Source organism: Tigriopus californicus, chromosome 12, assembly GCF_007210705.1.
Source record: "Tigriopus californicus strain San Diego chromosome 12, Tcal_SD_v2.1, whole genome shotgun sequence".
Lineage (NCBI taxonomy): Eukaryota > Metazoa > Arthropoda > Copepoda > Harpacticoida > Harpacticidae > Tigriopus > Tigriopus californicus.
Window position 1 is genome coordinate 17,028,558 of NC_081451.1, and position 26,756 is coordinate 17,055,313.

General features: G+C 42.7%; 1 protein-coding gene across 2 annotated transcripts; it reads left to right on the plus strand.

The window, feature by feature from the left end:
* Window positions 1-420: 420 nt before the first annotated feature.
* On the plus strand, window positions 421-26,014 carry LOC131892253 (uncharacterized). 2 transcript variants are annotated; one of them, XM_059242043.1, is made up of 23 exons: window positions 421-1,526; window positions 1,914-2,108; window positions 2,316-2,454; window positions 7,270-7,434; window positions 10,752-10,970; window positions 11,206-11,371; window positions 13,479-13,726; window positions 13,786-13,995; window positions 14,065-14,199; window positions 14,259-14,432; window positions 14,497-14,613; window positions 14,677-14,760; window positions 14,886-16,592; window positions 17,063-19,771; window positions 19,890-20,015; window positions 20,273-20,797; window positions 20,864-20,977; window positions 21,039-21,125; window positions 21,208-21,267; window positions 21,327-21,449; window positions 21,552-22,136; window positions 22,469-22,558; window positions 25,539-26,014. In XM_059242043.1, exons 1-23 carry the CDS (start codon window positions 882-884, stop codon window positions 25,808-25,810), a joined length of 8,895 nt encoding a protein of 2,964 aa, XP_059098026.1. In that variant the 5' UTR covers window positions 421-881; the 3' UTR covers window positions 25,811-26,014. The 2 variants fall into 2 exon arrangements, with proteins under 2 accessions (XP_059098026.1, XP_059098027.1); XM_059242044.1 differs by lacking the exon at window positions 14,886-16,592 and having other exon boundaries at window positions 424-1,526.
* The last annotated feature ends 742 nt before the right edge of the window (window positions 26,015-26,756 follow it).

Consider the following 26,756-nt stretch of genomic DNA (forward strand, 5'->3'; position numbering starts at 1 on the left):
CAAGGGGATTTTTCAATTCAATTTTAAAAAAAAGGCTACCTACATGACAATCAATCATAAACCAATCCCATCAATCAATTTCCCACATAAGTTTGCATTTGAGTCTGAAGACCTGCATTTACAGCGTTCAATTCCCATAGTTGGATAAACATTACGTACTTCCAATAATGTCTATCAAAATAGATGTTAGCTCAAATCAAAGAGCCTGTACCAGTGATCCACACTACCTTCTCTACGTTTATCCCATCAATGAATCCATTGACGTGACAATCCCGTTCCTATTCATAAGGTGTCTACGTACTCAAGAAATGAGTACGCTACGATACTGGGAAAAGACTCTCGCCGTCCATCCATTGAGTGAGGTCGGGTCGAACCTATTTTTTTTTCTTGTTCATTCTCTCGAGCCTCGCTCGGTGGCTGACTCCGACGTGTTCGTGTCCTAATATGTCTGCTTCATGTTCCACGGTCGGTGTTCATGGCTTTGTCGACCCATCCTTCAGCCTTTCATTTGCATTCCCTGAATTGCAACAGTCGCCGTCCTGACAATGAACGAGAAGCATTTCCCAATTACAAGCCGCCCCGAAATCTGACGTTACCGACCCGCAACACTTACTTGAGCATCCTCGTCTCACCCGGATTCCAACCGTCGAAATTCGCGATCCTTGGCTTGCCGAAGCTCCGTGATTACTTCGGAAGGTTCAAGGGGCTCGGTAGAATGTAGGAGAGATACGGATTGCACATTTGAGTGAGCTCTAATTGGCGAGCCGAGATGTCAGTGACCATCGATTGGGATTAGTCTGTGCAAACAATGACATTCGAGTGAGTGGACATCACCTTAACATTGATATTCCACCGACACCACCGACACCACCAACTCCACCATGGGTCCCTTTATGGTCGAGATCGTGTTTTGCCCCGTGACCCGTAGAGGCCGGAAGAAACGCAAAGGACAGAATAAAAATGCCATCACGGACTCCAGGAATGAGGGTCCGGCTTTCCGGTTCATCCCCCAGGAAGACACGCTCAAGGTCACCCTCGACCTCAGTGAGGATGGCCCCGTGTTCTCGGCCTTGGACGAGATGATGATGAAGATGCTGGACGAGGACAGCGAAGATCGGGCCAAGCGTTCCAAAGAGACGGCCGCCGAGGCTAAGACCGCCCTGAAGAACCTCCTCAAATCCGGCATCCCCGGGATCGAGACCATGTTTGCCGGGCCCTCCGCAGATGCGTCCGGCCGCAAAAAGACGGCCGGGAAGCTCTCTGGACGGCAGAAAGGCTTCCACAAGATGACTGAAGGCAGTCGGACCAAGTTCATGAAGGCCGTGTTTGGCAAAGAGGGGACTTCAATAGACACAACCACGGCAGCGGCTCTTTTAGCTGCGACCTACTCCGGCGGCGATCCTCAGATCGGGGAGAATATTGCCCAATTGTTGGTGCCGGAAATGGGTGCCAAAGTCGATCAGAACATGATGGCTGCTCTGATGAGTTCCTCGTCCATGATTAATGCGGGCGCCACCATTGAAGAGGTTGGTAAAAAACGAACCTTCCAAGAGTTTGCATGCTTGACCGGTCAACAACAGTCACGGCCTTGAGAGCTCATGAACTAATTGCAAAGTAAACCTTCAACGTAGCTGCGTTTTTTTCTGTCATGGCTCGGGCTTGAAAACGACTTCAAATAATTCTTAAGAAGACTTTCCCTTAGTAAAGAATGCCTCGCCAAGTCATCAATAACAGAAAGCAGACTTTGCGAGTTGCGTTGATAGATGAGTGTCACATTGACAAGTCAGGGGACCTCCATGGATCACAATTGGAACAATGGGATCAGCTTGCTATATGTCTTCCTGTAGTAGAAAAGAGATGGAGAAGGCGGGGCACAATGCGATCTATTTTTTCCCTCTTGTTTATCCCCCAAGGTGATGCGATGCATGAAAGACGAGTTGAGCAAAAGCGATCTCACCGAGGACGAGATTCTTCACAAGACCAAGACCATCATGAAAGCCTTTGGCAAAGAGGACAAGTCCAGCTCCATGCTCGACTTCTCGCTCGTGAGCAAGCAATCCAACAGCGCTCTCAAACAAGCACAGATCTCGCCCAAAGAGTTTGCCAAGGTACTACATACGGGCACTTCCGAGAGCCTTTTCAGCCTTGGTATTGTATTGGATTGACGCTCACTAATCGGTCACCTTCAGATATCATGACCTGGTTTGTTTAGCATCAACCCAACCAAAGTTCTAACTCGATTCATCATATCCTTTTTTGTAAAGTAGTTGTAAGTTTATATAGGTATAATAATGATAAGTGACCTTTATCCGCAGTTGGTGCTGTGTCAAAGAATCCTTGCCCATTGTGGGGTGACCGCAGAAAATCTGGCCAAGATGATGATGGTTCAAAGCCAGTTGGTTCGAAGAGGAGCCCAAGCCCGCCACGTGGCCGAAGTCCTCGTTTCTGTAGTGGGTAAGCGACAAATGAATTGAAATCTGACCATTTGAACGAACGGAAAAAGATTGAGAATCAGAGGGAAGAATACACTCGTAAATTGCCTAAGACCGCAAAGTGTGTCTTTCCAAAGATGTAATCTGGATGAAAATGTTGAGAGTCAGATGAGGCTATTGCCTTTAAAAGGATCAAAGGAAAATCTTCATTCGTAATTGAAATTATAACAAGTTTGGCAAAATGCGGGCAAGAATTTTGAAGATTGGTGGCCTGATCGCACGGACGAAATGCCCACATTCCAACCCTTCAGAGGTGTAAAATGAACGTCGGATCTCCATTTATCAAGGATAACTGTATGTATAGCAAAGAACATTTCAATTATTAAACGTAAAGCACTACATAACAGTTACTACCGCCATTCTTGCATGATTTCATGTCTGCTGATTTCAGCCAATATCATGTTAAGAGGTCCGTTCCAATTACCCAAGATCAGACTCTAGACTCATTCCATGTCCATTGAACCAAATAACATTTCCAAAGTAAAGAGCATGTGTGGCAATATTTAAGTCCTTATGAGACTTTGGCGTGTGTTTTGGTGCAGTAGCATTTCTTTTGAAGTGTTCCACCTTTATCATAGAAATATCAGGAACTTGAGCAATACTTAGCTTCGATTGGCAACCTCTTTCCAGCATGCTGTCAGGTCTTAGACATTGGAAAGTTGAATAGAACTTCTCAGCTCTATATTTGGGGGAGAAAATCAACTCCCTGAACTTGCTGAAAATCCTGGATAACAAAACATGAACGAACATCTTGAATGCTTGTGTTGTCATTCAAATTTGCAGGCCATTTTAGCAAGCAAACATCGCGCCACAAAACAATGGCTATGCTGTTCTGAAAGATATCTTAGATGAGAGTGAAAGAAAAAAGTGGATTAAGCTTTTGCCTCGCTTGCTTTGATCCAAGCTGCACAGACTGCAAGGAAATTAATGTGCCATCAAAAGACATTTTGGACAAGCCGTCCTCATTTATTGTCAAGATGAATAGATGAAACAGCATTGATATAATACTTGAGACGTTGATCTTCAACGTCGTTCAAAGAGCAGAAGACATCATCCAAAACGCCACTAACACACCACACTCGTTTATTTCTCATGACGCCCATGTTGCACGGTCATTCTAGCGGGCGCATTCAGATCGATTGAAAGGCACTACCATGACAGATAAAGAACTCTTCTCTCACTCCGGTCACTATACATTCTTCCACATTTCTAGCGTTTTCGAGCGAAATTTTGAGTCGAGATTTGTGATGTCAATGGATCTGTCTCTTTTGCTCCATCCCCTGAGTTCTTCTCGTACGGTAGAATGTCCTTGGTCACCCTCTAATGAAATATGTCAAGTTCCGGCCGCCCGCAACTCTCGAAAGTGTCAGGCGGCCCAAGTGATATGTAAGCTATGTGTCTGACATGAAATCTTTAATTGAAGGTTTCACAGTTTAAGAGTTGCCATTAACTGCGGACTTTTAGCAAGTCCTACTTATAGTCTTCCCCTTGGACCTCTTTGGGTGCCGGAGCTATCGCGGCGGCCAATCAATCCTTCAAACGGGATCGATAAACGTCGACTCGAGGTCTCCCCTAATTGTTATTTGTGTTCCGACATTGACCTCCGCTCAGTTCGGCAATATCGAGGCGAGATTGCTGATTGCGGTGCAAGCGAAAGAGAACCTCATTGATGAAAGCTTCCTAATTGAGAAAACAAAGCCGAAAATGCATTCCCGACGAGCGAAAAGTACAATATATTCGAAATCTCGCCGTCCGGTATGAGAAATGGGAGTGAGATTACCCGGACTGATTGCAGGGTGACAGATTTTAAATTGCCTTGAAACAGCGCTAACGTCGCCCATAAAGTGACCCTCAACGATGGCACTAATCATTAAATCCTGCCATAAAATGGTAACATATTCAACCCACGTCTTGGACAGTTCATTAACAGTTGAAACTGAACGAGGATGGTCACAAGGCTTTTTACATCCGCCTTGGCCGTAACATATTCAACCCACGTCTTGGACAGTTCATTAACAGTTGAAACTGAACGAGGATGGTCACAAGGCTTTTTTTTAACTGAAAACTGGGTGTGAGCACATATGAAATCTCGTCCAGGAAGAAGGATGGCTATCGAAGAGGGGGCAATTTCCCCATGTTTTAGGGTTGAACTTGGCTCATTATTCACGCAGGCTGACAATTTGCTGAATAATTTTTGAGTTACTGCCCCGACAACATGGACAAAAAAGTGGCACTCTGGACCCAAAAAATGCCTCCGTAAGATCTCGTATTACGCCATCTAATCCTTCGTCCGCGATTGTATCATATCTAATTTCCCAAAGAGCAAAAAAAAATAAGATCCATGCCCGTGGAAAACAACAACATGGGTCCGTGTTTTCCGTGTATCTCAAATTGGAATTTGATTCCGAAAAGGTGGAACGGAGAAGTCTCTCCCCTCTTAAGTTGAGCCAATTTGCACTCACTTCAAAAAAAATGAGCGGTTCGAGAATACGGATGCAAGTGGCTTTCATTTTCTTGAAGCTTTGAAGTCTGAAGTTATTCGTAAGTCAATCAATCAACTCTCCTCCTCCCTCTCTTGAACGCAAACGCCACAAGGGCTGAGCTCTATATAGGTACTTGAGTAATGAAGGGATAAAGGTCAAGATCTGTTCAAAATGTGCAAGAATTTCCACACAATTCACACAAACCCATGCAGTCTTCTCTCAGTTTGATATTGCTTATAGTTGCACAAGTATTGTATCCTAACGGGACTTTCAACCTTGTTCACAAAAAATTTAACTCAAAATTGTCCATGATCAATTTTAGAATAATGTTATGATGACTTACTTATAATAATGAGAACATGGATTACTATATTGTATAAGTTTCAACCCTACCCCTAGATGAGTTTTTCTTGAACTCCATTTCCACTCCACTCCCAAGTGCTCTATTTGCTCATTTTGTACAACAAGTTATGGTATGCTGATTTAATATGAAAAACTAATTGTTTTGAGGCATGTTGGCAAAACTTTGAAATTATGTAATATTTTTCAGGTTGGCAATTTACTTTATGAGTTACAACACAGATTTATTTTGCATTGCTAGAAAACTTTGTCTTCCTTTAAAGTTTCACAAGAAAATACAAACCTTACAAAGGAAGTATTGGCATTTTTAATTGATTGAATGATGAAATGCATTTAATTTTGCTATTTAGAACTATTCCAAGTTGTTCAAAAAGAAAAGTTCTGTTACATCCTTGCAGGAGAAAAAGTCCAGACTCTGCCAAGTAATTGTTTTGCCAATCCTCTTGGACTTCTCTTAATTCATGAACTACGCAGTGATGACATCTTTACTTGTGCAAAGTATATCCTAAACCCACAGCATAGAACTTTGCAAGAGCGTCACCAGACAAGAAATGGGCTGAAACCCAAAATACACTTGTCCTATTTGTTGAGCAGAGGTAGTGAGCGCCCTCTGCCTTGTTTAGGTGCAGACAAACAAAACTAGAAACCATAGAACCTGCTCTTAGTTGACATGAAACAACAAACTGACTTTGGTTTGCAACTTACTGTTTAAGCACTGTGACACAATAAATGCATTAACAACTTTCATTCCTTCTCAGATTGGACTACAAAAATGTGGTTTCTTTTTAAATTATTTTATTAGATGATACATAGTTTGGATTTTTGCCAATTCAAATGAACTGTAAAATTTCTTAAGACAATCAAGTGCATTTCATAAGCATGATATCTAACTCTTTAAATTAAAGTCAAGTAAGAATTGATAATAAGATATATTACTTCCCTTTAAGCTCTTCAAGATTGTTTGTCAACATCTAGACGAGGCAGAGGGCGCTTTTCACCAGTCTGAAAAACTCTATTTTCTCGTACTTGGGGTGCAAGGGTGGGAGGGCTGAGCTTCACCATCACATATCCTTCATATATAGTTCTGACAACCAATGTCACCTTTAGTATTCTTGCTTGAAAATTGAATTGTAGGGGTGGGTAATTGAACTGAGAACATCCCTCATACTAGGAATCTACACCAAATTGCCTCCCATTTTCCCTGAAATTGTGATGTTTTCATTTTGGTTCCGTGGTACTTATGAAAAGCACTAGGTTAAGATTCGGTAAAAGGCATAGGTACGGAAAAAGTCGAAATTTTCCATTTCAAGAGACTTCCCTTAAATTGAGGTCTTGACGTTCCAATATTCGGCAAAGTGTTTGTTTTCCAACCCCTCTATGAATATTCCTCTGGTCTCTAGGAATGACCAAAAAGCCTTCAAGGTTTTGCTTACAATTTAGGAAAAGCCAAATTCGCCATCAGGCAGGCAAATGCCATGGATTGGCTAAATATTTTGGAAGAAAACGGTCATTTTACGAAAAGAGAAGAAAATGAAGAAGGTTTTTAAACAGACAGACAGAGATATTCGTACTCCTTGGCAGATCAAGGGGGAAGGGGGGGGGGGGGTTTGATGATGAGTTCGTACTTTGTAAACACGGCAAAGGATTCCCCAAAACTATTTTTTTTTATATATATTTCTTACTTTGCCATTGGCAAAAGTGTTTGGATTCCTTCTGACAAATCGAAGAAATGATTCAGATCCTTGGAGTATCATTATAATCATTCCAATTTCTTTCCATTGTCAACTTAAGATCTCTTTCCTCTCGTTTTTTTAACTGGGCACGTTCTTCCTTCTTTGAAATGAAATGAATAAAAACCAGCTAGCTCTCAAAAAGGTGTGACGTGGTGAGACTAAAAGAACCTTCTTTGTGTTTCTCTCAAAACAACTATCTAGGCGATGGAATGAGCAAGGCCAAACAAGTGAGCGACTTCCAAAACCCGTGCCAAGATGAGAAACTCAAGAAGAACGACGTGTTGAATTCCGTCCGGATCACGGAAGCTCTTGACAATGAGAACGAACCCAGTTGGAAGGAGGTCAAACAGATGAAGGATATCCTGAGTAAGTGATCCCAAACGTCCAGTTTCAGGAGTTGCTTCTCCGTACATTGTACAGCATGTACAGAGAGGGAGTCATGTCCAGAGTCAAAGGTCAATCCTCTTCCCACTCGACCTCAAAGGCATGAAGAGTAAGTATGTAGAGCATATACAATCCCCAAATAGGAAATGACGCTTCTCTTGGGCAACTCCTAAAAGTTTTCCGTGCTCTGTTGTGCACCGTACATTTACAAACTGGAAATGGCCCAATAGGTCGCCGTTGACAGATGAACCTCGAGTTCTGTTCCCAGCGCCAGTCAAAAAGTGGAAAAAGACACGCGTTGAATTACACCTGAGCACATTTTTATTGGCTGGTCTCATAGAATCAGTGTCACGCAGTTTTTTTTTATAATTGTGACAGACCTCGCAAGTGAACGCACATTTTTTTTTATTTTCAAGAACAGGAGAATTTGAATAACATAACTACAATAACATGAGGTGACTTTCAACCCAACTTTCCAAAGCAAACCATTCCTTCACAAAAACAAAGTACAATGTTTCTTGGGCTCCTTCATTGTTCAATTTGCTGCCCTCAAATATTCGTAGGGTTTATGTAGGGGTTGAGCCAGTAGCAAGATTTAAGTCAGACTTGGACAAGTTTTTTGACTAAAATTCCGGATCAACCTTATATTCAAGGATTAGCCAGATCAGCCAACTCCAATTCGTTGGTCGATCAAATAATATATGTGAATAAAAGTCAAGTATAATAAATAATCTTCTCGTCTTGAACTGCTGGGATTCCAATCCCGGTAGCGGTAAGGAAGTCCGCACCAAAAAAAAAATAGAGAATATTTAAAAAACCCTCTTTGTCCGGTAAATTTCATTTTTTGTGAGAAGGCCTGCTTGAGCGAAATTTTAAGTAACTGAATCGTCTATTTCTAACATTTACGACCATTGGCAAAACCGGCATTCTGCTTATTTTTGTTGCAAGAAAATAACAATACTCCAAGACAGACTTGAAATATTATGAAAATGCGTGTTTTAAGTAAATTCAATGTAATATATTCTGACATCTTATGATAATTAGTCAAATTGGGTGACTTAGCGATTGGCAAATTTTGCTAAGAAATGGACACGATTCATGAGGCTGATTCAACATTGTTGCCCGGGGCCAATAGATTACAGCTTAGCTGTATATCTAGCTTGTTCTGAACCATTATTGGCCTTGGGCATTTTGAATTTCCGTTAAAGGTGGCTAGCCAACGTACAACAAACAATTCATTAGCCTCGTTTCAAATTGGGCTAAAGGTTTTTTAACAGTCGAGAGTTCGAGAAGTAATTAGACCCTGTATCTTTTTAGGGTCAAGTATCACCCAAAGTGAAATTTCCACTTAAGATACTGACCGCTGAAGTGGCTGCAATAGAAGAGGAAACCCTGTTCACTTGTTTTAACCAATTTAGAGAAACTTTGCGTTTCAAAAGTAAACCATTAAGAAGTAAGAAAACAGAAAAACAACAAGTCCATTCAGCACTCTGATATTTAAAATAAAGTTTTCCAACTGCAAACGTTGCTCATTTTTTCATTAATTGTTCTATCTAAAGACCTTATACATATTTTGCTGTACTTTAAGCGAGACCCCGGGAAAGCACTTTTGAATGGTTGGGATTTAAACCTGAGTCTGTTTTCATATGCCAAACGGAGACCCAAGAAATGTTCACATGGATGAGTTTGTGTTAATTGTCGTAATATTATGTGTTGTTTTCTTCTAAAAGAACACTTGGTTTACGCAATGTTGAAATCAATTCACAAGGAGAGTGTTTGTTGTTTTACTACATTATTTCTTTTTTAAACAACAATCCATATGATTCAACCATTTCTTTGAGTACTGGCTTCTCCTGAAATACACTCAATAACTGAAAAAGTACAAGTTGGCATTTCCGCTTAACACCATCATATTAAACAAGCTCAATGGTGCATAAATTCAATTTTCAAACCATCTTTTAAATGCATTCAAAATTTTGAACACAAATTTGGGTTGACCATTTAAATGGCCATTCGAAATGTGTCATAAAACGACCACCGTACGTTTGTCAAGAAAGTTCTTTGAAAGTACTCGTGTACTTCATAAAAGGAATTTGGCACAAGCTAAGTCGGCATTGCGACGAATCGGGTTATAATTGAAAATACATATCTCAGGGCGTGTTAATAGGATCGCTTCTTTTTGATGCATATCGACGAACATGAAGATGCAACTGCATTTTTGATCCGTACGAGATTGCGATTCAGAGTACACGGCAAACAATACAAAGTCACAGGGTAATCCAAGAGAATGCTTATCGCCCTTGGCAAAGAAAAATAAGCATCAGTTGTTGTTGTTGTTGTTGTTGTTGTGGATAGATACAGTGGTCCGCGAACTTGCAGAAAGATGGGGATTGTTGTAATTCAAGTGCTTTCTTCTAATCTCAACTGTCTTTCATGTCACATAAATTGTAGCGCAGGACAAACTGAAGAATGTCACATTTTTTGCTCGCCCCTTTTGGGCTCCACTACCACCCTCCCCGCAGATCCAGCCTCGTGTACGAGTTCATGTAGTGGAACATTTCTAATAACAAATAAGTTATCGCCTTGTTCGGACAACAAACTTGTCGAGGCGCTTTTTTGAGCAACGACATGGGCCCGGTATTTAAATCAAATTTCTCTGGCTCGGATCTAATTTGTGGCTTCTTGGATTGCCTCTGAAAGCGGATTGAAAAAGAAGGATGGGAACTTCCCATAACATTGATAATGAAGTGGAATGTGCTCGCTTGAAATATTTTTTCAGCCTTGAGCCAGCAAATTCCTTTCAAGTTCAAACGGGTAAAAGCACTTTTTTTGACGTGTCCCCTTTTTAAGTTGTTCGCAAGCATACGCCTTTCATCAAATTTGCAATTTCCAGTTTAAAAACGAAGCATTTTCTCTTGGAAGATAAGAGTCACGACATCTTGTTCCACTTGTTTTCAAATTATTGCACGTCATTTTTCGTCCAGTCCTTGAGCCACAAAAGCAAACTGAGGATTCCGAGAGGAATGCCATTGGGAAATCAGGGGACTATTTCGGAGTTAAAAAGATTAACCTCGGATTCACTAACAAAGACAACTAGCTTCTATGAAATAAACATTGTCTGTACCTTTTCCAACTGCAGAAAAATAGTTGCACTTCAATGCACATTGATGTTCCGCCTTATCGTGACATGCAGTCAAAAATGCAATGCATTTTTCAAAGGCCATAATTCTTGGCCCAATTGCCAGCATCAATTTTGAGTGCAGTCCTATTGCCCTATTGGTGCATCTTTCTCTTCATAGGTGGCGCTTCCACGAGCTCGGCTGAATCGATTGGGTTGAACCTGCAAAGAGCCTTGAAGGCCGCTCAATTATCCAAAATGGACATCGCCAACACCATTCAAGCTCAAAAGGCCATTTCAGCCTTGGATCCAAACTCAGAATTGGTGGCCAAGCTCATGCTCATCGAAAAGAACATTGCCCAGAATGGAGTGCCTCCCGTTGAAATCGCTCGAGTTCTAGGTACTTACTTTTTTTACAATCATATCCATAGATTGTCAATATTTATCCCCAGAATAAGTTTGAAGGACTTTTTTTTACCCACGATGCTCCCCCAACTCTTTGCGAGTTGTTCTATGATGGGCAAGATTGACAAGTTTGAACTTTGGGAACGGACCACGATTGTTAACCATCAAAGAGGTTGACGATCCATGAGGAAGACCCGAAATATAACCTGGAAATGGCTTGCTGTTTTCAGGTGATGGTGTGAGGAGTCGCGAAGTGTTTGATTTATTGGCCGAGACTGCTCTCTCCGCTATTGACAACGATTTCAAAGCCAATGACGTGGAACTCATGGTCAAAGTCTACGAGCAATTGGGCTTGAAAGGCAACATCCCCACCGAGGTGATCGAGCATATCGACCGGTAAGGAAGATTCGTCCCTAAGCTTCTGACAAGGAGTACAATCCCTCAAATAAAGTCGTCATTATTGAGCCTTGAAACCCTCCAAGCAAGGACAGCCCTGGATCGATACCAACTATTGTGTACTAAAAATGGATTGATAATTATTGTTATTTTTGTTCATGTAAGATCAAGTAATCCTTAATAGAACATTCCTCGGGGAAATGAAGGAGAACGCTCGAGAACAGACCTGAAAACAAAGAAACTTAAGAATTTAGACGGAAACATCCGGACACGCTCCGTTTACCAGGGACATTTGCCTTCATTTCAGGAAGAAACCGGTTTTAGATACATATATTCGACGTATTCTTAAAAAAACAAAATATTGACAAGACTTGACGGATATTTACCTTTTATCCGTTCACGGCAGGAGGGTGAGGAAAGTTAAATAAAGTGTGTCAATTATGACTGCGTGTAAAGGTGAAAAGGTAAAAAAAAGGACTCCATCAATGATGTGCATTTTTATCTAGCTTTGTAAAAGTTGACTGAGGGCAATTGCTTCGTTTTGTTTCCTGTTTGTCGAAACATAAATAACATTTGGCATCGAGTGGCCTCTAGACTTCATCATTTATGCGTTTTCTTGTTAGTTTTTTTATGCATCCAGGGCTCATGAAAATCCGATTGACAAAGAAACATTTGGGAGCAGTTGCATTTGGGTGAAAGTACGGGATTTTGATTGGGTGCCACATTCTTTTTTCCACTCATGCAGATCAGGTTACCTCATCTAATCTTCAGTTTTTGCTCGAGACACTTTCGTTGAAGGCTGTTGGCCTCTGATTCGTGATCTTTTTTTTTTGGCCGAATTTCCTTGTCACCAGTAGGCATAATTTTGCTAAGGTTGTTCATTTTTGTCTTTGCCAAATTGCACCCCAATCAATCAAAGGCAAACTTTGTTTAGTGGCGGTTCTAGCGTTAATAAAATGAACGCAAGACTACGATAGGAATGGGGAGCAGATCTTCATGATGTTCCCTCATAATAAGAGGGACAAAATGGCGAAAGGTATATAAAGAGTTGGAATTTAAGGACATCCTTAACACAACGGCTCGAAATGATTATATTTTTCAGAATTTGTTGTGTGCAAAGATATTTTAAGCATAATATGTGGGAAGAATACGTCTTCCAGTCAATTCTAATTTGAGCAACATTTGAAAAGTTGTGCTGAAAATTACAAGTGTTCCTTTTATTTACCCAAAATTACTCAAAAAACGTAGATATTGCCAGAAAAATCTTTAAAATTAAGATAATCTGAATAGGATACATGAAACAAATATTCCCACTTTAACCTCTCAATAGAGATTCCAAAACGTGTGTAAACATGAATTCTATTTTTCAAACAAGTTCGGGACATTTATAATTTTCAGATGTGTTTCTCTAAATTTCCCCAAAATTTTTAGGTCAATGATTTGACGATGTAGTGCTATTTAATGGAACTTTTTTTACTTCGGTAAGACGTCGTTTCAAGAGAAGAAAACAAGGTACGAGTATTATTCTTAAAAAGGAATGAAACACTGGTAGTTTACCTAGTTTTATTGGTAAGGCTATCATTAATATGATATCGTCATTAGATCACTTTGGCTCAATTTAAAAAAAAACCTTTTTATTTTGCTTTTATTGAGAAATTAAATTGGTGGAATGTGACTTTGCTGTTTGGCCCCTCTCTCATTTAAATGTTTGATCGAGAACATTTGAAAATTATTTATAGATGTCTTTCAATTAAAAATATTCAAATGAACTTTAACTATTTTTCAACATCTCTTTGGGGAATGTATTGATTTTATTTTTGAAGTATCTTTATTTAAATGTCATTTTTTAAAACTTTGATAATTTCAGAGTTCTTACTTATCATGCTTTAAGATGTTCTTCAATGATTTAAATGATTAAATTGATTCCCATTTGTGCATTTGCTATTTCCGAGAGCGCCTTTGATTGCTATAAAAAACCTCTCATTTTTTCTTCGAATTTTACTGTCTTTCGCTACTGGGGAGTAGAATCCCCAACAGTTCAAAAATATAACATATATCTGATATATCTTGTTCTTAAACTTGACTCTTAAACTTGATTGTTGAACAGGAATCTGATCCAAGTTCGATGTTCCTTGGAGGATGTGGCAGAGAATCATGTCTCATCTGCCTTGTCCAGAGGTGAACGGGAGACCATGATTGCCCGTTCCTTGACGGAGGTCTTGATGAAGACCGGGGCCAGCTTGGAAATTGTCGTGTCCACCATGTACACAGTACTCAAGAGGAAGATGGAAAACATCGACGATTTGGAAATGATCAAGATCATCGGGAGATCGTTGATTGACGCCGCGGTTGAATGTCAGTATTTGCAATATATTTTTCAAATATGTATACCCATAGCGTTCCGCTCTTTGCAGCTGATGACTTCCTTCCGGCTTTGAAGAGCCTTCAAGTGGATAACATGGAGTTGATCGAGGAAGATCTCATGAAAAGAGGCATGGAGATTCTCCTGAAGGAGCTCCAATTCTTTCCGGATGAGATCCGACAGAAAATTGACGTGGTTTATCCCCCACCTCCTCCAGTGGAGAAGGTCCAAGCCGAAAAGGATGAATTGGACCTACTCACAGGTTCCTTTCACATGTCCCCTTCTACATTTCATTCGTTAACAATCTATTTATTTCTTTTCATCTTTTTAGCGGACGAAATATTCGCCCGATTTGCTAAATCCAAAGGGGGCCCATCAGACTCTCTGGATTCATCACGCAGAGGCTCGTTTGCTGGTAAGGGTGCCAAAAACCCAACGATTTCCGTGGAAGGAGAGGAACCCATGGGTGAGTGTGATCTTCATGATATTCGTACTTTCCATCACTTTCACTAACCAATCTTTAAGATGAAAATATGGCAAAGATGTTGCTTCAACGGCAAATGTCCTCGAGCTCTTCGAGAAGAGGATCGTTCATGAGCACAGAGACGACCAAGCGATCTTCAGTAGCTTACGTTGTGGACAAGACGGCCGATCAGCGTCTTTCCGGAATGGTTGAAGATGTTACCGATGGTGATGAGGGTAAGTTTGGCTAGTTTTTTTTAACCTTTATGAAAAATGCGACCCTCATACATAAATATTCTAGCCAATGGGGCTCTGAATCCGGCATCGCTGAAGCGCCTACAAGCATTGGACCCAACCAATCCCGCCAACGCAGACTTAACAGCCACTTGCAACCTTGCTAAGGAAGAGTTATCCAAAGGTATCGAAAACGGCGATTGTTGACACACTGAGCAATTAGCTCTAGGGCATTTTCCCATTTCAGGTGGTTTTGTTAATGAGGCAGGGGTACTTTGTACTGAATCCGGACAACCAATTCGAGGTCCATCGGGTAGTCCGGTGACAATGGGTATGTGTCCAGTCCGAGTAGTGTTCAATGTCTCCGTGATTTCCCACTTGTACAAAAGCGTCGTCGTCACTGACTTTGTCTCTTGTCCATTGGTTTCTGTACAAATTAACTCCCTTTCCATTCAGATGTGCTGGCTGCGGCAGCCCAGTCCAATCCTCTTGTCACGGCCTCTGTCATCCAGTCCCTGAACAAATCCAACCCTTCTGCCGCAAGATCCCTAGCACAGGTCATTGACGCGAATGAAGAGTCGGATGAAGAAGCAACCGATTTCCTCTCGGGGATGGCCGAGGATACGGCCTCCGACATAGATTACGAGGCCATGTTGGCCATGATGGATACACTGGACTCAAAACCGAAGAAGAAGAAAAAGAAGGGCAAGTCCGAAGACAAGTTGGCCATGCTCTCGAAAATGATGAAAGGTGGAGCCAGGGGTCTCAAACTTCCCGAACCCAAGACTGAGGAACCCAAGCGTATGAAACGAGTAGGCAAAGTAGACAAGCACCCGGAGATCTTGCCAACTGAAGAGAAGAAGATCGAGGCCACCAAGAAGTGGCAAGCCCCAAAACAGGGAGAGGCTCCTGATCCTGAAGTGGTGAAGGCACGCAAGGCCCTTGCTAAGGCAGCCAAAGAGACTGGGTCGAGTGCTGAAGAACTAGAGCAAGCAGCCATTGCTGCAGGGCTGACTCCAGACGAACTGGTGGCTATGGCCACCAATGAAGATTCCGAGAAAATGGTCAACCTTTTGGAGACCATTCAGACCATTCAAGAGGAAGTAGCTGAAGAAGAGGCTGAAGAGGCCAAGAGCTCGTCCGAAGCGATGAATTTGAATAAGCAACACTCAGAGGCTCTTTTGGAAAGAATGAGAGACCACGATCAAAACCCAGAAGACTTTTTGGCCAGTCTAGACGAGGACGCGGCGGAAAATGACCTTCAATACCAACAAATGCTTGAAATGATGGCGTTATTGGACGAAGGTGGTGGTGGCAAGAAAAAGAAGAAGGGCAAATCCAAGCTAGATATGCTCTCCAAAATGATGCAAGGAGGAGTCCGAGGAGCCAAAGGACCCCCAAGTAGCTCTGGAGAGGGTAAAAGATTAAAAAGGGTGGGTAAAATCGACGCAAGGAAAGAGCACAATGGAGAGGAGGAGCACATCATCGAAGCCACAAGGAAATGGCAGGGTGGACCTGGATCAACGAATGACTCCGAGAAGGAATCCAAAGAGGCGCGAAAGTTCTTGGCACAAGCTGCCGCCAAGACTGGAACAGATCCCAAGGTCTTGGAGGAAGCCGCCATGGCTTCTGGTTTGAGCCCGGAACAAATCCTGGCATTGGTACAATCCGATGCATCCGGCGATGAAGCTGGTAACGTTGTCAGACTTCTGGAGTCATTGGCCAATTGTGATGAAGAGAATGGAGTTGATCCAATCCTATTAAGTGAAGCCATTTCTGAGGGAATGAGCCTCGAAGATCTCGCCCAATTAGTTGGAGATATTGCACACAGTTCCGACCAACAGGGGTCATCATCATCATCATGGGAGGGTATGGGTCCAGGTAAACTTCCAGCCAAGTCAGAAGTATTCCAGAGTGAGCAAACGTTACGAAAGGGGAAAGGCTTCCATAGATCCAAAGATTTTAGCACTGAGACAGCCTTGAAAGATCTCCAAAAAGGACACGATGTGAGTCAGGTGCTAGAGAAGGCCCTTGAAAGTGGAGCAAGTGTTGAAGAGCTGGGAACCATTCTCACCAAGGCTCAAGGGCAACCTATTTCTCAAGAACAGTTCAGCAGTCTACAATCCGTATGTCAGGCCATACAAGACGGCCATTCCATTGCAGGTTTGTCCAGAGAAATCCGAAAAGCCCAGATTCAACAATTACTTCAACCCAGTATTTTAACGAATTCTGTGAATGTGGCAAACACTTCTTCTTCATTACCTCAACAAGACAAAACACCTTCTAGGCATGCGCCATCCATTAGTAGTAGGCTCTTGCAAACTAACACTCAAGAGCCGGAGGCAGAGGGGGGTTCTCCGAACCCACACGGTTTTAAACAAACAAATGGGACACTTGGTGCCCAATCTAACACTTCACAAAGATACCCAAACACTCCTTCACATCCAATTCAACCCGGAAACCATCAGTCCTCAGGTAATGGAAAACAACTTAAAGACATAAGAACGCCTTCTTTCCTCTGTCGCCAACATTTCTTTACTTTTTCATCACGAGCATTTTTTCAAAGCCCTGGTTTTATCTAAACCATGTAGCCTTTGTTTGAATTGAGTCTAATTCACGCTTTGAATTTCCAGAATCGATGTCCCACTTTGGCGCCCAAGGAGTATCCAAATCCGTGATGGAAAACCTGTCAAAGACGGCAAGTCAGCTCAGTCCTAAAGCTTTAACTGAAGCAGCCATTGCCCAAGGTGCCAATGCAGATCAAGTGGCACAATTGTTGGCTCAAACTAACTGCTCACCACAAGAAGCTCAAGCTCTCCAAGCCAAGGCAATCTTGGCCGGCCTTGAGTCATCGAAATTAACACCACAAGGAAATATGTCTCCCCAAAAGCTTCAGAAACTCAGCCAAAGCACTAAAACCCTTCCTCCGGAAGTTGCTGCTCAAGTTGCTCTGAAGGAAGGAGCTTCTCTCGAGCAAGCCCTCCAATTGGCTCAAGCCCAAGGTGCCTCAGAGGCCGAATTGACCAAGATCAAGACACAAATTGTGAATCAGGGTCAAGTTTTGGCCGATAATTTGGGATCGGATGGTGGAAATGGCCTCACGCAAGATGATCTTGACGTTATAGCAGCAGCCACAAATTCAATGCCGCTTGAAATGGCTATGGAGGAAGCACTTAGTCAAGGCGCGTCCATTGAACAAGCTCTTCAACTAGCGCAAGCTAATGGAGCATCCATCAAACAGCTGTCACAAATTCGTTCCAAATTGAGTGCACAAACTGGTGTCGCCAAATCTTCCGCAATAATGGATAGCATCACGGCTGCCCTTGAAAGTGGCACAGATCCGGCTCAAATACTGGAAACAGCTAGGGCCAATGGCGCTTCAACCAGTGAGCTATCTCAAATTCGTGCGGCAACCATACTTTCTCAAGGGGGTAATTTGCAGGATGTCATTGAAGAGGCCAAGGCCCAAGGAGCAACTGCGGAAGACCTAGCCAAAATTGTGGCCTCAGTGACCTCTGAGGATATTGGATTTCCTATTCAAGATAAATCTCACCAAGGAAAAGTCAGCGGGGCTTCGGTGACACAGGTGGCGCAAAATCTGACCAACGCGCAAGGTCCTCAAGGACCAAGTATTCAGGACATGATCCTAACCGCCAAGTCCAACGGAGCCTCTCCTCAGCAGATCGCTCAAATGGTGGCACAGTCCAATGGACCAGAGTACAAATCGCCTGAGGATGTGGCACTCTTAGCCAAAGTCATTGGACTCAATCCTAAAGAGGCGTCCCTCATGCAGGCATCGATATCCATTTCCCAAGGGGGTGACATTTTATCTGTGATACAGAAGGCCAAGGCAAATGGGGCAAGTGCCGGTGAAATCGCCCAATTGGCCTCAATGGCAGCAGGTCAAGAAGGGGCGGATGTCAAGGCAATCCTGCAAGCCGCTGCTGCAGAAGGTGTTCCACCCTCTGGGCTTTCTCAAATCAAATCGATTGCCTCCGTGTCTCAAGGAGCGAACCTAAGAGATGTTTTGAAAGCTGCCAAAGCTCAAGGTGCGAACCAGGAGTATATTGCTCAAATCACTGCAGCAGCTGCCGCTTCACAAAATCTCTCAGCAAGTGAATTGTTAGCCATGGCCAAAGAAGTTGGAATGAACGACAGTGATTTGGATGTGATTGTTCAATCAGTGCCCCCAGATCTGTTTCAAACACAGATATCAAAGGCCGTTTCAGCCTTGGACCAAGGTGCTAATCCAGACCAGATTCTGAGCGCTGCTCGCGATTCTGGAATGCCAGACTGCGAGATACTCAAACTGGAAGCCAAACTGGCCATAACCCAAGGCAAATCCGTCCTTGAAGTTCTATCCAAGGCCAAGGCCAATGGAGCTTCCACCGTGGAACTAAAACAAATTGAAGCAATGGTTAAAAGCACGACCGATCCAAATCAGATGATGGAAGCTGTGACGGCTGGCGTTCTCTCAACATCAGAGCTGGTGGCTGCTCTGAGGAAATCAGACCACGCCAACCAAGAAACTCTTTTGAAGACCGCCATTCAATTTGGTCTTTCTGACACAGATCTCTCCCAGTTGGCCACAGCTGCTGGAGTGTCAAGATCCGAGCTTCAGCAAATGAAGTCATTGGTCAACGAGACCACAGGTCTCACACCAAAACAGCTGGCCATGGTTAGTGCTGACGAAAAGAACTCAACCCCACAACAAATCGCGGCTGCCGCCATGAAAAGTGGCGCAAACGTTAACCAGGCCTTGGAACTGGCTAAAGCACAGGGTGCCACCAAGCAGGAGCTTGAGGAAATCCGAACCCAAATGTCGTCTCTGGTTGCTCCATCCAGGGCACCCATCAACCCGGGACTGTCCAAAGAGACTCTTGCACAATTGGTCAAGTCCAATGCGGACACTTCAGAGGAAGAACTTGCCAAACTGGTAATTGCTTTAGGAGCCACACCCGATCAGATTTCCGACCTGATGGCATCCCAAGGAGTGTCTCAACAAATGTTGAACCAAATCCAATCCAATGCTCAAGCAGCCCAAAAAGTCACCACTCAGCTGAACAAGGGCGTTACGGCTGACAAATTATCTCGGATCCAACGGCGTTTGCACGGATCTTCACCGGCAGATTTAGTGGAGATGTCTCTTATTCAAGGAGCTAGTCCTGCTCAAATACTGGAGCTCGGAAAGGCCCAAGGCTTCAACGCCAGCCAATTGAAGGAGCTGCAGAGTGTGATCCAGAAAACGGTCCAAGAAATCATCGACAATGGAGGCAACATCACCGTCCTTGGACTAGGTGGACAACAGAGCGCCAACGCAGAGCGTGGCAATAAATATGAAGGTACCGATTTGAGTCCGTCGACCCCCTCTTAACCTTGACCCCACCCAGAACAACTTCAATTTTTGATGTTCTCGACTCTCTTTTTGGCGTGCCTAATCTGCATTTCATCACCCTTTAGTCAAAGACTATGGATACCTTTTTGACACATCCCTAAACATGGGCTCAGACGTGGACCTTGACACGATTAGATATCGGGTGGCTAAGCACGTTGCAGGCACTTCCAACTCAGGCAAAGGTTTTGTTAGTAAGTTAGAAGACGGCGAGGAATTCCACTCCATCACTGTCGGTATAAAACATTGTGATTGTCTATGTATTGGTTTCGGGAAAATACTAACTCTATAAAAAGACCTAAACGAAAAACACGTGGCATCTCGCCAAATATAAACACAAATCATAAATCTCAGGATCGCTTCATCACATTTTCACTAGCGCTTGTCCCTCAAATTCACTTTCAAATATCATTCGCTTTACATCCTTCTAATGGATGCAATGGTTTTCCAGCTTCCACAAACGTTACTGCGTCAATCCCGATTCCAAATCAAGAAGAACCCCATTTCGGTGGCATTGGATCATACGAGGGAGAAAAAAGACCTCAGCTCAAACCAACCGTTATAGAACAAGATGAGATTCCTAGGCAGAGAAAAACATATAATGATTCCAAGAGTGACATCAAAGTGGAACGAGATCAGAGAGTCGATCGATCCATGGATGATGTGGAATCCAGGAGTGGTACCCGGATCAGGCAATCCAACCAAGACTCCAAGACCGAGTCAAAACAAGAGTCCAACGTGACAAAATCGCCCAAGGTGGACCAGATCCAAATCGCCAAAGAGTCCAATGGTCAAGTCAAGGTTGCGAAGCCCAAGAAGGAAACTTACAATCCTACACCCCAAAGACGGTCTGAAAAAGATGCTTCCCCAATCAAACGAGCTCGAGACCAATTACAACCATTCACTTCCAAACGACCTCCAGCGGAGAAGCCTGTTGCCTCTAAGGCTCGCGAGTCCAGGTTCCAGTGCGAAGAAGGTAGTATTGATCACTAGCGAGACACGAGATTTGGGTTTACCATTGAGAATCTTAAAATTTATTTAGAGCCATCGTCGACCATCCAAAGCCGACGGAAGCTAACAAACTATGACGATGGTTTGGCCAGCATTCGCTACCGAACCACTGAACCTATTCAGTCTGACGCACCGTCATATAAAAGTGAGTTATTTTTCTGGTCATAACGGTTGGCACTCTAGATCAAAAATGTTACGGTTTTTAGGTTCTTATATTCCTACGCAATACTCTGGCCTTGATAAGAGTCTTGCGGCCAGGAAGCGATCTCGGTTCCAACCTTTCAATGACGGAGGTAAGATGGTTTGCGGACAAAAAATTTGCAGCAAGAAACATGATTTAAATTCACGTAATCAAATGATCTTTTCCTCTTGAAGAAAACAAAGGAATGTCTGAGGATGACGTTAACCAATTGATGCAAGTCTTCAAGCAAGAGGGTAATGCCTGGTCGTTGAGATTCTCAGATAAATCACATATAAAAAATATTTTCTCCCAGGCATCCTTATCTCCAAGGACGGTGTCACCAAATTCAGAACGGCGGATGATATGAACGAAACGATGGACGACACGGCTTTTCAAAAAGCGCTAACTGAATTCAATTCAAGAGACCAGTCTGAGAGTAAGACAAGTTTATCTCCTCTTTTCTTGGTCCTCATTATGATTACAGACCCTTCAATACGTATTAATTTAAGCACTAGCTAACCCTTCTCTCCATTTCCAGTATCGGCAGAAAGCCAGAGACTCCTGAGCAAGATGTTCCAAACCCAGACTGACAACATTGCCGCAATACGCGAGCGTCTCAAGGTTGTTCAAGACCAAGGCATGTCCTCCATCCATTCTCGATCCTACGACCTCTCATCTGTCGTTGATTACACTGCCTATGGCTCCGGGAAGTCCACCTACGTTCCAATGCAGTCGTCTGCAAGGGACTTCAGTAGTCCAGAACCGCAGGTGGTCCAACGGGGCCCAAGACAACGCCGTATCGTGCCTCCTACGGACTCATCAGACTACAGGCCCAAGTCTTGGAGGGACATGATTGACTTACCCGAGTATAGATCAACCAGAAATCAGACCCCTTATGACATAGGGGTGCCGCGATTGCCACGGACCCGCACTCCTACGCCTGTCCGCACTCTGAGCAATGGTGATCCGTATAGCTCTAAAACTAATTATACCCCCACCTATGTTCCAAGGAACTACAGAAACAGCTCTCCTGGTGCGGCCGCCCGGTCTGCTGCAACACCTGGTGTGGCGTCAGCTGATATGCGCCCTTCAAGAGATGCATTGCCAAAAGGCTACAACAAAAGTGAGTGGACCATTTCTGTACCGCGAACTGTCTTCTATGTCTATCCTTTCTCTGACATGAGTCTCGTAATCTCTATTCCGGTGTTTGAGGAATATCTTCCCTGACTCCAAAACACCTCAATTAATCACCTGATCTCTTGGCTTTTGTCAAGAACAATGCATGATTTTTCGATAGCTTTTCTCTAAAAACTTAAATCCAATTACTCCACCTCCGTCCAAACTTAAATAATTATTGCAATTCTAATGTGCCTTGGAGATCTCCCGAGAACTCTGTGGCTAGAGCATGGCTTCTGTGAACGTCCCTAATGTTTTTCTCTCTCCACACCTCTCAAGGACCCTATTGGTGTCTTTTTGAAAGCGCTTCTCGCTCCCTGACCAGGTTCTTGAACATTCCAGAGGATGACCTCGTACGGTATCGGAAACGTAAGTACTTACAGACATGCACAGGAGGGAGGGGACCCCTTTTTAGTCAGAAGGAAGTAAAACTAGCAAATGTACCTGCCGTCAAAATTATCTGGATGGTAGTACGGAAATAATGAGAACATTTTAGGAAACAAAATTAAAGCAATTGATTCCAAAGTACGAAAAACACATGTTAAAATGGTACAATGGTAAACCCGAGACTCTAGAAAGTACTCGTTATTGATTCCACTTTTCCAATGAAGGGACCTTTATTTTTTCGTTTCTTATGTAGCAACTCAAAGAAACTTAAAGGCTTTTTGATGAACCTTCACAGATACTGTCAAATGCAGAAACATTAGAACGACTTACAATGACAGAACAAGTATCTGCTCATTCTGTCATACCAAGACGGCCCAGATTGATAATAAGATCAATTTAACAAGTGGGTTCCACACCAAAGCAGTACTTAAATGGTATTTTTTGTTGTTTGAGTTATTTCGGTAAATTTCCTCTCAAGTTGAGAGGACGGCTCGGCGAAAATACGACCACAAACAAACAAGTTTCAGGAATTGAGGTCGACGAGCTTGCGTGATCGATTTTTCAACCTCTTGCGAAATTCTACATTCCGTATAGGCCGAGGTAGAGGGCTTGTGACTAGCCACGGACTAGCCGACGTAACAAGTAAACAGCCAAAACGGATGTTGAAACCCTGATGATTAGCATTTCATGGGAAGCTCCCCACTTTGAAGTGCCCTTAGCTTCATCTTATGTAAGGTGCTTCAACTCAAATGATCATTTGGGGATAGGATTTGTAAGCCCAAACAGCGAAAATGACATTTCAGGTTGCGCCACCATCAAGACAAAGGGCCAAGTCACAAAATCTTCAAAATTTTAAATGAGCACTGGTCTCTAAATGTATCCCAAGCGAACAATTTGCCACAAAAGTCAAATAACCTATCCTAGTTCACAACCTCAAAATATGGAGATGAAGTGAGGCAAAAAAGCAAATGAAAAAAGGTTTTCAAGAGATGTCAAAGAGTCTCCGACCCAAATCTAAGGCCTTCTAATGAATGATAACTCTGAGGCTGAACAACCAACTTTGGTATTCCAGGTGACACAAATGCACCCTCGTGTTTAGATGCTTGGCTTTATTGTGTAGCCTGTGCATGGATGAAGGTAAAGGATGGGTGGAGTACGGGGTTTGGGGATTGGAATGCGTATTTCATAAGCCATGATCAGATCAGTCTTTTAGAGTCGATGAATTTGTAATTTTCAATGAGCCGCGTTTCAAGAAACCAGCCCTTTGAACACTAGATGGCGATAGCCTCGGAAATTGATGACGCCAACCTGAGAACGCTTTTTGGCAAAATCTTTCAATATGTTACTTCAGATGGCGGACATCGAGACCACGTACTGAGGTTTGACTCCAGGGTGCACCACTAGCTCACCAATGAACGAGGAAGGCGATGTCCCAACAAAGCGCAAAGCTGCATGGCGTAGAACGGAAGTTACGGTTAGAACAAAATGCCTTACACATGTACCTAGCCATGTCCTTCTCAGCTTTTCACATGTTTTGCAGCCGACTCTCCAAGACCACTTGAACCTGATCTTGATTGAAAGCTTCACATGGGCCATAATATCGTTAAGCAATTTGCTAACGGTTTCTTCAGGTTGACCTTAGATTTGTGAAGTTTTACGGAACACAATTTCCAAATTAGTTACCTGTTTGCACCCGTTGTAGCCGGTTTAATGGCCTGGTCTTTTAAACTGGCAATCTAGCTTCTTGTACCTCAAACTAGAACTACTATTGCTCAAACAATTCCCGAGCCTGGAATTTTCGGGCGCTAAGCCCAATTTTTAAAGCGCAGAATTGAATCTGAGTTCGACAAAAAGGTCGTACTATACTAAATAAGTTGGATCTTTTCTTGATCAAAGATTCACTCCTTGCAATTAAATAAGCTGGGCTCTGATCATTGGGTCATCTTGGCTTTGTAGGTAGTCTCCACCCACGTTATCTCTGACGGCCAAATCATCCCTGGCTTGTGCCATTAGTTTCCCCAATGTTACTTTGGGTTATTCAGTTTTTCCTTCAAGGCATGTTCTAGAAGGTTTTTGATCCAATCTAGGTTGGCGCGGCACCTTTTGACCAATAGGCCTAATATGAACTTGGGAGCAGATGCAAAATCTCCCGCTGCACACAAAAATGCGCAATATTTTTCTCGTTCACTAAAAAAACCGTTGCATTTATAGCTCGTTAGACCTTGATTGCAAACAAGAACGTTAAATGTTTTTTCCTCACAACATATCAAGTTCCAGCGAGATTGAAAGGTTTGCAGGAGATTGAGTAGTGCATTCAAATAACTTGAGACAAACAATCGTTGTTGTCGAGTTGAAAATGAAGTCAATCTATCATTGCTCCCAAAGACACCACGAAAAGTACCTGGAATTGCAGATTCAATGGATGTCATACTCAGGTCAACCATTTGTCGTTTACCATTCAATTAGGATGTTATGAGGTGTCTTAAGGCAAATGGTTTTAATGCAATTCAAAATGCATCGATCAATACCGCATCATATTATATCACGGTTAGAGGAAGAAAAATTTCAAAGTGTATTTTCTTGCAACATATGTGGCTTAAAGTGTTAAAAATCAGCTCAATTGAATTAATTAGTATAAATTAGTATTGATGAATGATTATGAATGGGTAAGTCATTTTGTAAGATAAATAAATATGGAGCTGGTAATGCCCCTGTTTTTTACGTCAGAAAACTGAGGCAACTATGGATCTTAGACATTATGCTTTAATTTGCTCACAAAAGACTACGAAAACGTTAAATACGTCCTTTCCTTAAGCATAGGATGTATTAGTTCTCCGTAAACCTATATACTTGAGTTATGTTTACCAGGCTCTGCTCTCTTAATCTCACGATATAATCATTTTCCATCCTACAACTGAACATCGAAAACGTCTAATAATTTTATCAATATTGCTTTCCACAGTGTTGCCGTACACTGGCACCCTGAGTAACAGCTCAATTCTTCGATCAGGGGTGCGGAGGAGATTCCTCCTGAAAAGAGACCGTGAAGAAGAGCGCCGGGACCGCGAGGAGAGAACCCGATTGGCCAAGTCCATGGAGAGAGATCTGGCCAGGAACTACCAATCTCCAGTGATGGTTTGCACTTCAGGCGGATGTACCCGGGTGTTCCGGGTCAACCGGGATGAGAGTGGTGAAGAGAGTGGTCGAACCAGTCGAGCTTCCAATTATTATTGATCTACAGACTAGCACGTTTCTGGAGTGGAATGTCGTCAGCTGACGCGGAGATTCGTGGATATTTTTTTGAAAATATGAAGAGTGGACCATATGTAGCCTTGGTTGGTGGGCACATTCAAGTTTGAAATCCTGCTCTGTAAGATAAACATGAGGAACATTGTTGTGCATCAAAAATAAACAACTAAGGCATTCAATGCACACAAACATTTGAGATGAACTTGATTGGCGTTGTCAAACAATTTTTGTGTCATGATTTGGTTGAGACCTGCGATAGCTGATAGACTTGTAGAAATATGACCTGGGAAAAATGGGCTTGCCTTAGGTTCTTGAAAAATATTTTAGTTATCTCATAACATACAAGATACGATTGTTGCAATGAACAGGGAGTCACTTCTAGAACATTCAATAGTAAGGTGACTTGTTCAAAGCTATTTTCTTTAAAGCTTTTGCAACTACCTGACCGGAGGCCAAAGACTCACATGCTATGTCGTCATCATAACTTACCTTTTGACAAACTCTCCCAAGTTCCCTAATTGCTAATTTTGACACAGTGTATTGCGAAAAGCGTTGCGAAAATGTAACTGTCAAATTGTTAAGGGCTGATCATCTAAAAGCATTGTCGGTCCCATATCCCTCACAAAATAACTAGCCACATTGTTGAAAAATGAATTGAATGGCCCTTCAAACTTTGTGTGGATTAGGGTTTGCAGTCGTTGCCCTTCCTTGCGACTGTCCAGTGCCTAACAACAAGTATTTATAACGATCAGTTGCGTTCATTCCATCCAACCAGTTCTGCACTCTTTCTGACCTATAACTAAGCCAATCTGTTCAAAGACTTCTGCTCTAACTGCATTAATGATAAGAGGATTTAGTACGAAGTAGGAATGGAATTCCTTCATTCTTTGAATTACAATCATGTGCGAGAGTTTTACGAAGGAGAATTTGT